Here is a 13,941-nt window from a genome sequence, read left to right as displayed (position 1 = left end):
CAAACAGCACCTAAGATATAGTCCCATAATATTATTCTAAGTCATAAAGTTTCCACCTTTGTGACTTTCCACTCTTTATCTTCAAGGTTGGAGATGAGAGAAGATAATTTTGATGTGTGGATGAGAGGTGAGATCTTTGCACGGGGTATTGATGAGACGACGAGAGAAAAACCTAATGTTTAAATACTAATGTAAATAATCATGTAAAGAATAAAAATAGGAAAAAAAATTATAAGAATCATTAAATTTTATATGGTAAAGACAAAAAAACATGAAAAAAAAAAACATATTAATGGTAGTTTCTGTAATGGTCCAAGTGGAAAAAAAGTATGGAACTTACAATTTACCCCAAACCAATGAACCACATTGACCATTTATGTAATTTACATTAAAATATAAAGGTACAATATTATTATAAACATCACCCAGATACAACACATAATTCCTAACTTTCTGCCAAGACCCAAATGCTCACACAATAATTCAAACGAACACACACATCAAGTTATTCTCCAAGCACAAATATTTTTGTACAGGTACATAAGAATTCGAGTTAATTTCCCAACAATGCCATCAAAAAAGCCCCATAATCTCCAGAAGTCTCGTCTTTAATCAGCTGGTCAAGGCTTGTTTTGTATATATCCGAATATGCTTCTCTCACTTTCATCAAATCTACTTCAGCTCGACTTACAATGACTCTTGATAACAAATCTTCATCTGTACCCCAGCCGTCAGTTGCAGCTTTGATGACCTGTTAATCATTAAACCAGATGTAAAGCTTGTAGGTCTTGATGATTGTAAAAAGACTAAGATTAAAGCGACTTTAAACAGATTTTTCTAGCCTCTGAGGCAATTGAATCACCTCAACAAAATGTTTCTCAGGGGAAGCAATGCATGCAATCACATCTTTTATCAAAGATTCCAACAAATCATTTCCAAAATCCTTGATATCCTATCAAAAGAATCAACTTCAATGTAAAACTTATAAAATATCAACTCTTTCACTTAGAGTGCTATCAACTAAGTCATTAATTACTCAATAATTATATTTTCCAAATTCAAATAGTTATATGTGTGTTGTATGGAACACAATGATCATATTATAATAGTAAATGGAAAAAGCATCAACATATATTAAGAAGTTATGCATGACAAATGGTTCTGAAGTGGTTAAGGTACGAAACCTCAGAAAGATGATTTCCGAATTTTTCATAGTAGGCTTCGAAAGTTGCTTTGAGCTGGAACACATTCCTCGTGCTAAGTATCCATACAACATGATCTTGATCGAATCGTTTCAACGCAACAGCTTCTTGTAACATAGATGCTTCTTCATTTGCCAAATTTAAATCGACCACTTCCCCATCATATCTGAAGGAACTCACCAAGGCAACTAGAATCTGCATTAATGGAAAATAGTTGTTAAAATTGAGGATCTTTTAAGATCGAAAATGAAAACAATTAAATACCTTTATAGCAAATGGTGGGGCATAAGCAATTATGTCTTCTTCGAGTGAACAATGATAGAGGGAACAATACCACTTTCTGACAGCAAGCAGATGGTGAGGAGATGATGCACAAGAGATTTCAACTATCACTTGTAGTTGTTCTTTTGTGCCAATTTCCTTTGAACTCAACACATTCTTCAGCATCCTTGCATCCCTTTCTGATGGACCGTATGTCCACCAAACCACTGCTTTCTGTAAGAAAAAATCAGAGTTTTTTTAAAGAAAAAATAGAATGGCTTTTTAGACCCTCACACAGTCATACGTGCAATGGACATGAAGATAGGTTCCTCTCAACGAACAACGTTTTAGGCTTTTTGTTAGGCCCTTACACGTGCAATGGACATGAAGATAGTTTGGTATTTTCTTTGGCAGGGATTTGCACTCAATATTTTTTTAACTTTATACAACAATTTATGTTTTTGATGATTGTACTATATAATTATATAAAACACAAAAATACTTTTAGCAGGTAAAAACTATCCGCTTAATGTAGATTTCTTTTTTCGAACACAAAAATACTTTTAGCGGTTTTTAACGGAAATAAACGAACTTTTCATTGACTTTTTCAAAAATAAAACGATTTTTAATGGTTCTTTTTCCTAAAGATAACGACCTTATTTTTCTAAAAAATCGTGAATGTAATAAGAATTTACCCTAATGACATTTAAAAAAAAACACCACAAAAACTATCTAGACATTAGATGATTATAGTATTTTATTTATTTATATTTTTTTTTTGTATATTCCGAGTATGCATAGCTTTTATATATATATATATATATATATATATATATATATATATATATATATATATATATATATATATATATGGAAGTGGATTTATACACAATCAATAGTCATATTGTCTGCTGATGAGCACAATTATCAATCAAAGGTACTGCTGATGAATACAATCAGTAGTTATGACTGTTGATTGAGCTCATCATTAGTCAATATGACGACTGATTGTGCTCATCAACAATCCATATAACTGTTGATTGTGTATACAAGTAAATTTCGAAAATGAAAAAAATTATCAAATCTGTTTTTGAGCGTAAATATGTTTAGACGTACCATTGAGAGAAGATTTGTGTTTTTGGTGTTAAAAAATGATGAGTGGATTATGAGTTTGTAAGTTCGCACGTTGTTTTTTGTTCACAGAAAACTCAGTCTTATATATATATATATATATATATATATATATATATATATATATATATATATATATATATATATATATATATATATATATATATATATATATATATATATATATATATATATATATATATATGTTATAATGACTTAAAAGGGTAATATATTTTTTGATTTGTACACATTTAGTTACTGAGTTTTTTTTTTTTCATTCACATTTACTCATTCAACATGTTAAGCTGTACACATTCAATCCTTATGACCGGCTACTCCAGATTAGCCAGTAAAAATAACTTAATATGGTAGTATATTTCTCAGTTTGTACACATTTAGTCCTTATATATATATATATATATATATATATATATATATATATATATATATATATATATATATATATATATATATATATATATATATTGCAAAATAAGTCATTTTTGTTTTTGTACTCATTCAGTACGTGTGACATTCATTAATGAGGTGTTTGGGGCTTTTGATGTTTATGTCCAGCGCGATCTCGACTAGTTGGTTGCTTAGATCATGTGTTCTAAACATCATAACTTCTTCATACGATATTAGATTTTAATGATCTTTATATTCATGCGTTCGTATTTACTCTATTACAACTTTCAATTAGACTATTCCCATGAAAAATAATATATTTTTATTTACGAATTTTATATCCATATGTAGGGGCGGATTTAGCATGGTCCCAATATTGCAACAGCGACACCTATTTTTTTCTGCCCGTAGTGGAAAAGTATTCGATTGTTTTCGTTTATACCTATTTTTCATGTATGGGTAACACCTATTTCATCTCGGCAATACCTATTATGTATTCATGTGTCCGCTCTTGTCTAAACGTTTTTTATGAATGCATGTATGAATGTTTTTTAGAAAATCATAAGTAATAATATATTAATTAACGGGAGTAATCTTAACGAAAGTTGTAGTAGAGTCAAAAATTGAACACGTGGATATATAGATCGTTAAAATCTGATATCATATGAAGAAGTTACGACGTTCAAAATACAAGACCTAAGTCAAACCTCAAGACCTACGTAACTAAGCAGTCGAGATCGTGTTGGACATAAGCATCAACCCCAAATACCTCATCAATGATTGTCCCACGTAAGATGTTGTGAGAAAAAGCTAAAGAAATCATTCATAAGTACTGAATGAGTACAAAAAGGATTTATTTTGAAAAAAAAAACGTTAAGGACTAAATATGTACAAAAATATTAAGGACTAAATGTGTACAATACGAAAAATATGTTACCCTCTTAAGTCATTTTTCCCGACTAACTTGAAGTAATCGATCATAAGGACTAAATGTGTACAGTTTAACATGTTGAAGGGGTAAATGTGGATGTAAAAAAACTTAATGACCAAGTGTGTACAAATCGGAAAATACATTACCGTTTTAAGTCATTATCTCTCTCTCTCTCCCTCTCTCTCTCTCTCTCTATATATATATATATATATATATATATATATATATATATATATATATATATATATATATATATATATATATATATATATATATATATATATATATATATAGAAAAGTTCAATGAAAAACCATTATTAATCGAGGAATCAAGGAACCAATCCAAAGTGTCGAAATTTAAAACGATCAACGACAAATGGAAGAGTTGTAGACTTTTACAAGGGACGCACATGCAACAGATTATAAAAAAACTCACTTCCTTTTTTTTTTAATATAATTTTTTTAGGTCATGTTTTTTATCAAAAAAAAAAAAAAAAAAAAAACCCGAATGTACCATTGTTCGTGATTTTTCGTTATCTTTCCATTGAGAACCATATTGATATATAAAAAATGAATTTTTTTTTCGAAAACTCACTACATTTTTTTTTGTTTGTTGAAAAGTTAATGTCCATTTTTTTATAGAAAAATTAATAAATATATTAAAATTTATACTTTTTAGTACTCTTTAAACATAGATTTATATTGATGCTAAAAAAATCGATATTTCAGTTCAGATTTACATTGTGAACCTGTTCAGATTCACATTATGAATAATAGTAAGTCAGATTCACAATGTGAATAAATATATTTGTTGATTTTGCAAAACTAATTTATAAACCGAATATAGTTTTTTAATACTGAAAAATTAATAATGTATGACATTTAAGCAAGAATTTATGATATTTCATAAAAAAATAATGATACTTCAACAAAAAATAAAAATATTTTAGCAATAAATAATGATATTTCATTAAGAAGGTCAGCAACATATAATCAAGATTTCAGCAAAAAAAAAAAGTTAGAAGAGGCAATACAACGGTTGCGCCAAACAGAACACACGCAAATGTTTTTTACTCTGAAGACTTCTAAATAACAAATAACTGCTAGATTAAAAGTGCTGCGTGTGTGCTACGCCGCACAACAATAAAAGGACTAGAGAGGTTTTTACGAGAAACAAACAACACCTAAGTTAATTTGCAAAGGATCAAAGAGTTGAAATAGTATATCAAATTCACATTGTGAATGTTACAAATGGAAAGATTTACAGTTTAGATTCACAGTGCGAATCTGAACTGATCGAACTTTTTCATATTGTGAATGCTAAAAATTAAAATATTTACAGTTTAGATTCATAGTGTAAATCTACATTGATCGAGTTTTTTTAAATTGGTATTGATGTTTATTAATAGAGTACAAAAAGATAATATTTTTGTTATAATTAGTTTTTTTTTTGGATAAAATTAAACTTAAATATTGAAAATAATAACAAAATGAAGTGAATTTTTTTTGAAAAAGTAGTTCGTTTTTTATACATCAACATAGATCTCTATCAAAAGAGGACGAAAAATCGTGAACAATGGTATATTCGGGTTTTTTTTGATAAAAAATGTGGCCTAAAAAAATTAAACGAAAAAAGAGGTGCGTTTTTTAGTAAAGAGGTGAATTTTTCTCTATAATACGATGTGTTCATTTGCTTTCTTTGGTCGTTGATCATTATGATTTCCGACGCTTATAATTGGTTCCTTGTTAATTATGGTTATATATATATATATATATATATATATATATATATATATATATATATATATATATATATATATATATATATATATATATATAGGGAAAATTGAATATACCCTTAAAGGTATATAAGCTTAGGTACCCAAACTCATTATACTACGTCGTTTTGTATCATATGATACATTTTAATTCTCCAATGTTCTTTTAATTTAACTTCTAACTTGATTTACTTCCATGATTTTTGTATATTACACATTTGTCTTCCTCTTACACAATTTTCATTGTCAACTACAATATATATAACCTAGTAGGTATTCGGCAAAAACATGCAATATTAGAGAAATATAATAGTGAAAATTCGAAAATCTTGAAAGTAAATCAAGTTTGGGTTGAAGTTTAAAAACATTATAATGAATATATCAAATAAAACGACGTATTATGGTGTGTTTGGGTACGTAAGCTTATATACCCTTAAGGGTATATTCACTTTTCCCATATATATATATATATATATATATATATATATATATATATATATATATATATATATAGCTAAGTTCAAATGTTTCTAGCAACTATTATGTGCTTACAATGACGAATGAGAATTTAGGAAATAAAAAATAATTAAATAATTAAATAAAGGGCATAATGGTAATCTTAATATCTCTAATTATGGTAAAAGAATAAGTCAATTAATATCTCCTAAAATAATCCAATGACTTAAACACTACAAAAACAACATCCCTTAATCAATCGTCGACCGCAAAATAATTACGTATCCCATCTCAAAACCCTACGCCCCTACGTCGAAGGTCTGGTGAAATTACAAAGATTCGTGGTCAAAGTTTGACGATTTTGAAACCCAAACCACCCTATGTGATGTTAATCATCATCTCTATTTGGGTGATTCGGTTCAACCTTAAATCAACGTGTTAGTCGGACAAGACTCTCAAACCATCAACGAACATTGCCATCTACTCAAGTACACCAACACATTCATGCCTTCATTTTTATTCTTCTGTTGTGTCTTCTTTTTATTGGTTGGAAATTACAAAACTAATCACCGATAAATTGTTGTGTTAGTCTCTTCTTCTTCTCCTTTTTGATTGAATTTAGTAGGGTTTGTTTTTCTTGCTTAATTGTTCGGAAATTACAAAACTAATCACGGATAAATTGTTGGGTTAGTCTCTTCTTCTTCTCCTTTTTTATTAAATTTATTTGGGGTTATTGTTTTTCTTGCTTAAGCCCAATGATGGAATTATCCTTTTTTTTTTACCATAAACGATCAAAAAATACTCCTTTTAATTAATGTACACACATTCATTATTTGTATGTGTGTGTTTTTATGAAATCCTTCTTAAAAGAAAATGAAACATGCTTTAAGCCCATAAATGGGATAAATTTTTTTTTGTCCTCGAGAAGTACACCAAAACAATTTACAATTGCTTATTTTTAATTAATACACACATAAATTCATCTTTACCCCACCTTTATTGATGAAATTAGGAGGGGAGGAGAGTAGGTTTTTGAGACCGATCGTTTGAAGATATAATTTTGCATTTTTAAATTTGTAGAATTCATTAGTTATGTTCTCACTTTCAGTTTCGCACGCCAAGTGTTTGATGAATTGTCTGACCCAACCAACATTGCAAATAAATTGTTTTATGATCATATTTTATTGCCCTAATTATTCTGTCAGAATTACAACTTGCTAATTTACTATGTTATATATATTCTGTCAAAATTTAAAATGTCATATATATATATATATATATATATATATATATATATATATATATATATATATATATATATATATATATATATATTATGTCAGAATTAAATGGTAATTGCCCTTTAAATTTAATGATTCTTTTAGAATTTTTTTTTTCCTATTAAAATGTAATATATTTTTTCGATTCCTTTAGTGGATTAGTGTTTTTATTAGATTTTGATGTTTTTTTTTCTTTTTAGGTTTTGAAGAGTTTGTCATTCATGTGGAGAAGAAAGAAAATATGTAGAATAAGAGTGTCTTACAGTAGAATGTATTATTCTTTCAGAATAACTTAGTGTTTTTGTTTGATTTTTGATATTTTTGATGCATTTGTGATAGGAACGGCTTTAAGAACTTATAGAAATAAGGTGAAGAATGAATCAAAGATTGATCACACTCACAGTTAAAGAATGTTGTTGTTTTTTAAAAATTACACTTGTTATTCTTTCAGAATGTTGTTATTATTCAAGAATGTTCTTTTTGTATCCCAATCATAGAATGTAATTATTTGATATATTATTAGTTCAAGAATCGATTTTTTATATTGTTTCATAATGTACTTATTCATGTTTTCTTCTTATTTATGTATTTTTAAAGGATGTCATAAATTGTTATCCTAATAGAATCACATTCTGACAGAATAAAATAAGTTATAATCGGTTATGATTACAAATTAAATTAGAATTGTAATAGAATTAATTTTTTTTTGAAAAAAAATCAAAAGTATCCCATCAAATTCGAAAATTTTCTTTTTTAAATATAGTTAATTGTCTAAAATATACCATTTTATTTAAATTTGAGTGATATTATGGTACATGATATTCCATTGTAATATCATAGACCCTAAAAATCGTAGTCATTCATTATTTTCATCTATTGGTCTAGAATTCTCCTTTCATGCATACAATAGTTACCTAAAACAATATATATATATATATATATATATATATATATATATATATATATATATATCAGTTGAATTGATAAAATAAAAAAGGTTGAGAATTTGGGGAATCATTCTCAGCCACTCAATTATTTTTACCGCAAAAGTCTCCGTCGTACCAGCGGAAATAATAAATGAATAGACATGTCCTTTCCAACAAAAAATGTTTCCTTAAACTATGCTAATCATTACCTTAATATATATATATATATATATATATATATATATATATATATATATATATATACACACACACACACACTACTTTATAACCCGTTGGAACCACCGTTATAAAATTAATTAAATTTTAATAGTTAAAATTTAAAATTATTAATAACTTATTTTAATTAAATTATTAATTAAGAGGTTTTTTAGTTATATAAAAATTATAATCATTGATTTAAATAAATATGTAAAATTATATCACTTTATAATTTGTATTAATTTTATTTCAATTTTTATTTTAATGTTGTTAATTTAATGTAATTAGAATGAGAAATTTAAAATTTGAAATTTAAAATGGAAAAATCAATATGTTGACAAATGGTATGCATTAATTATAAGACATAATTAGGTGAAACATGGAAAAAAATTTGCATTAATTATGAGGCTTAATATGGTGACACATGTCAAAGGAGATTAAAAAACTACTCTTTTATAAGAATAGGGATATATATATATATATATATATATATATATATATATATATATATATATATATATATATACACACACACACACACACACACAAAAACATAGTTTTTATTTTTATTTTTATTTTTTTTTAATATTTAAGAAGCTATTTTATCAAAAAATTATATTAAATATACCAAAATTCATGATTTTTTTTTATTATCTACAAATAGACATTCATATTGATATAGTTTTAAGATAAAATAATTTCTTTTTTTTTTAAAAATATATTTTCAGCTATCGTTGTTCGTAAGTGAATAAAAATGTATTAGGTTTTTACTACAGTACATTCGTTATTCACTTATGAATAAAAAGTATGATTATTTTTATTATTATTATTATTATTATTATTATTTTTTACAATTTAAGTATCATTCATATATGTATATAACATATAACAAACATATTATATTCAAGTTTAAGTATTAGATGATGCATTCACTTGTGAATATTGCATAGGATATTCACTTGTAAATATTAGCTGGTATATTCATTTATAAATATTAGATGATATTTTCATATGTGAATATTATATAGTTTGACATGGTATATCACATATGAATATTAGATTGTATATTCACTTGTTAATATTAGATAATATATTCACTTATGAATATTACACAACATATTCACATATAAATATTACAAGGTGTTTTCACAAATATATATAATTTTTATATATTATTCACATATGGATAACTTACAGACTTGTATATTTGTTTTTTGTTTTAATAATCATATACTGATTCAGGTGAGAAAACATATTCATATGTGAATATAACGTGGTAATTTAGTTTATGCATTTCATCAAACAGTTGGAGTGCATACAAGTTAAATTTTTTAAAAATGTTAAAAACATGAGACTTTGAATATTTAAAAATTACAAAATAGTAGATTGATAGAGAATTATAAGAAATTTAAAAAAAAAATGATTTGATCTTTTTCTAATTTTAATTTTGAATTTTTATTTGATGATCGATGTTGAATGAATGATATGAAGTGGATTTTTGTTGATTATCGATGATGTTGATCTAATGATACTGAGAGTATAATTAATCGTAGATGTTGAATATATGATCATATTCTAGTAAAATTGAAGGTTGGATTAAAAGAACCAAAAACAATTTTTTGTTGCAAACTGTAGAATAGTGATGATAAATGTGTTCTTGACGAAGAACGATGACTGATTAACACCGGATGACGTTGATGATGGTTTAATTGAAGAAATTTGGATGATTGTTAAGGTTGGAGGAGAAATTTGGATGGTGAACAATCGATTAAGAATGGATTTGAATTGTTATCTTATTCTCTATAGTTACATATTTGAGATTGAAGGTTATTATCATACCTACAAGTTTTCCACCATGTCTTTTTATGCTTAGATTAAATGATTGGCTGAGAATGATTCCCTCATTGTCAACATTTTTTTTCTCAATTGAACTCTCCTATATATATATATATATATATATATATATATATATATATATATATATATATATATATATATATATATATATATATATGAGGATGGTTTAAATAAAATAGTAAATAGTGTGACAACATAAAAACACTAATTGTATGTTAGTATCCTATAATGAATTTTGTATATACAACTTTATGTTATTATTCAGCAATGAATAAATAAATAATCACACGGTAAAACTAATATTAGAACTTCGTAGAATAATGCACATACATAAAATTTGCAATAGAATAATAATATTCTAATGAATATATAAATAATCAAATGTTAATATTCACCTTAGAATTAATTTAACAATACATAATAACATAAGTTAAAGAGTTGGAAATAAAAAACCAAAAGGTTTAATTTGTAATATTTGTCTGTCTAAACGACATGGATGAAGTTTGAAGCCTGAAATCCGATGCGGACAACCTCATCCATGCGTGAACACCACCTCAAATGAACGTAGGTGCTTTATGGATTGTTTGGGACTACATATGTCTCTGATTAGTGAAACTTTGGAACGATCAATTATTTTGATCGTTGAATGTTTTTTAAAAAACTTATAATTCTTTTAAACTTAAACAAAAACCATGTTACCTATACATACTAACACTTATATATATATATATATATATATATATATATATATATATATATATATATATATATATATATATATATATATATATATATATATATATATAGAAAAATTCAATAGAGAACCATACTTATTGGTTGTTCAAGGAACCAAATCTTTTTTTTTTTTTAATTTCTAGAGCTTATTCTTTATCGAAAAAAAATCTAAAAATATTTAAATTCATATATTAACATTGTGAATGTGAAAAATATTTTTCGGATTCACCGTGTGAATCCGGATTCACATTATGAACTTTCAAAGATTCACATTGTGAATTTGACGTAAAAAAACGAATTTTACATCATTGGAAAAAGAATAAAAAGTTATGAATTTCTGTATTTTTAGTTTGTTTTTTTGATAAAAAAAATAAGTTGTAAAAGTTAAAAAAAAGATTAGTTCCTTGGTTCCTTGGTTAATTATGGGTCTCTATTGAACCTCACCCTATATATATATATATATATATATATATATATATATATATATATATATATATATATATATATATATATATATATATATATATATATATATATATATATATATATATATTTCACGCTAAAAGCATATTTTTAAAAGATGAACGTTTTTTTTTTTTTTATCTTCTATTTGATGATATATTTATTCATACGTTCAAGTAAACAACAACCAAAATGTTAAGCCAAGAAGCAAAAAGTTCAAATGCCAAAAAGAGAGCTAGAACTTCGATCAACAATCATCGTATCGCAACAAACGAACTTTTTATACATGATTACTTTTCCCTTGATTATTTATATGACCAAAAGAAATTCAAAGAATGTTTTCATATTATTAGAAATATATTCCTACATATAGCTAGAGATTTGGCAAATAATTATGAGTTTTTTAATTGATATGAGATGCTAGAGGTAAACGAGGTTTTACTACAATATAAAGTGTACAACTGTAGTTCGACAATTGGCATACATCACTATAGATATATCAAATGAGTATTTAAAAATATATGAGACAATAGGTCGGGATTATGCATATTTGTTTTGTGAGTATGTTATAAAGCTTTATGGTAACATATATTTGCAAAAGTCGACTAATGGTGATGTCGAATAATTATATTTCGTTCATCAAGCTACACATGATTTTCCAAAATGCTTGGTACCATTCATTATTTACCGTCACGTTTGAGTGAACACATATGTTAAAAGCAACATGGAACATAGTGATGAGACGAAGACAAGTAATAGTTTCTATTTTCTAGTGGTTAACTTCTAATTTGTATTGTCTCTTTAAACTTAATTATGTAATTTTTTAATTGTTATTGTCATTTTTAAGTTTAGTTATGTAATTTTTTTAATAGTAGTATGTTTTATTTTTTCTTTAAGATTTTAATTTATTTTTTATAAGTAATTAATTAATATAAATTTAATTTGTATAATATTATTATATATGTTGGACAAAAATAAATAAAAAAATAAAAACGATATTGTTTTGATGTGGAATAGTGATAATTTCCAAGGATGTGTGGTGTAATAGTAAAAATGTTATGAATGTGATGTGACGCTAATATAACATAAATTTTTGAGTTGACATAATGTTCTCATACCACACATACCCCTTAGCTTTATAAGTCCATAACACATTTCTCCAAACTCAAAGAAATTGCAAATTTAGGAATTAAAATATATTGACCTAATGACTTTCCATAGGTTTAGATGAAGTAAGTAAAGAACATACCCCAAAATTATGGGAAATCGTAGACTGGAGAGTATCAATGAGATCTTGATTGTATAATTCTTGGTAAGTCTTTCGAATGAGTTTTCTTTGGGTTGCATTCCTATGACACAATACTTTAATAACAGCTTTTCCATCATGCATGAATCCTGATAACCACATAAACTTGTTAAGAAATATTTCAGCAAATTTTAATAGAAATTGCTTTGTATATAACAAATTTTTGCTACATAATAATTTATGCATTAGGTGACTGTACAGTTTGTATATTATATACCATTTTAAAAAATATATTGTTGTCAGCTAATTAGCTTCCATTTCATTAGAACGACGCAGTTTCATTTAAAAAATTCACACATTTTTAGGATCTAGAGAGAGGGGGAGAGGGACCATCTAAAGCTTTTCGAAGTGTTTCCGAGTCTTGGGCAGGAGAAGGAAGTTGTTCCGGTAGTTTGATTGTCGCCATTTGAATTGTTGGTGTTTTGCGTCTCCGTCCGTATTGCTTTTTTTTTTTTTTTTTTTTTTTGTGCGAAAATAATTGTTTCTATAAAATTAATGAATAAGTTTTGTGAACAATTGATAATAAATAGGCATTTAGTATATGCATTTTTTAATATTTTACATTTTCTAGTATATACAAAATGTTGGTTTTCACGTGTCACGTAAGTTAATGATGATCATCATTTTTATAAACAAAATAATCAAAATCATTTCTTTGCTTTTCCAAACGGCATGCTACACTATAAGAAATATAGTACAAGAAATCTATTTATGAATAATAGTTGTTGTTTACATAAGTCAAATTTAAGCCATCTAATCTACATTTCAATGTCTTTTTTTAATATTATAATTTTATCAATATATTTTAGTGTAATTATTATTAATATTGAGATAACCTTAGTTCTATCCACTCATTTGAGACTGAAGGTATAGGATGCCTACTCAGTGTGATAAAAGTGAACTCGAAAATACGAGGATCCGAAGGCAACTCTCCTGGGTATAGAGTTCCAAGGGGCGGCGCCTCTAGTAGGGTCCAAGGGTTAGAGCCC

The 13,941-nt window shown here is 26.1% G+C and overlaps 1 protein-coding gene across 2 annotated transcripts; it reads right to left on the bottom strand.

The window, feature by feature from the left end:
• Nucleotides 1–342: 342 nt before the first annotated feature.
• Nucleotides 343–13,430, bottom strand: LOC145008363 (annexin D3-like). Of its 2 annotated transcripts, XM_078966986.1 has the most exons (6): nt 13,283–13,430; nt 12,896–13,041; nt 1,467–1,697; nt 1,185–1,397; nt 863–952; nt 343–751 (listed from the first exon to the last, which is right to left on the bottom strand). In XM_078966986.1, the coding sequence occupies exons 1-6, from the start codon at nt 13,356–13,358 to the stop codon at nt 554–556; spliced, it is 954 nt and encodes a 317-aa protein (XP_078823112.1). In that variant the 5' UTR covers nt 13,359–13,430; the 3' UTR covers nt 343–553. The 2 variants fall into 2 exon arrangements, with proteins under 2 accessions (XP_078823112.1, XP_078823113.1); XM_078966987.1 differs by lacking the exon at nt 863–952.
• Nucleotides 13,431–13,941: the final 511 nt, after the last annotated feature.

Source organism: Lactuca saligna, chromosome 8, assembly GCF_052625555.1.
Source record: "Lactuca saligna cultivar CGN05327 chromosome 8, ASM5262555v1, whole genome shotgun sequence".
Lineage (NCBI taxonomy): Eukaryota > Viridiplantae > Streptophyta > Magnoliopsida > Asterales > Asteraceae > Lactuca > Lactuca saligna.
This window is presented reverse-complemented; position numbering and strand designations above follow the sequence as displayed.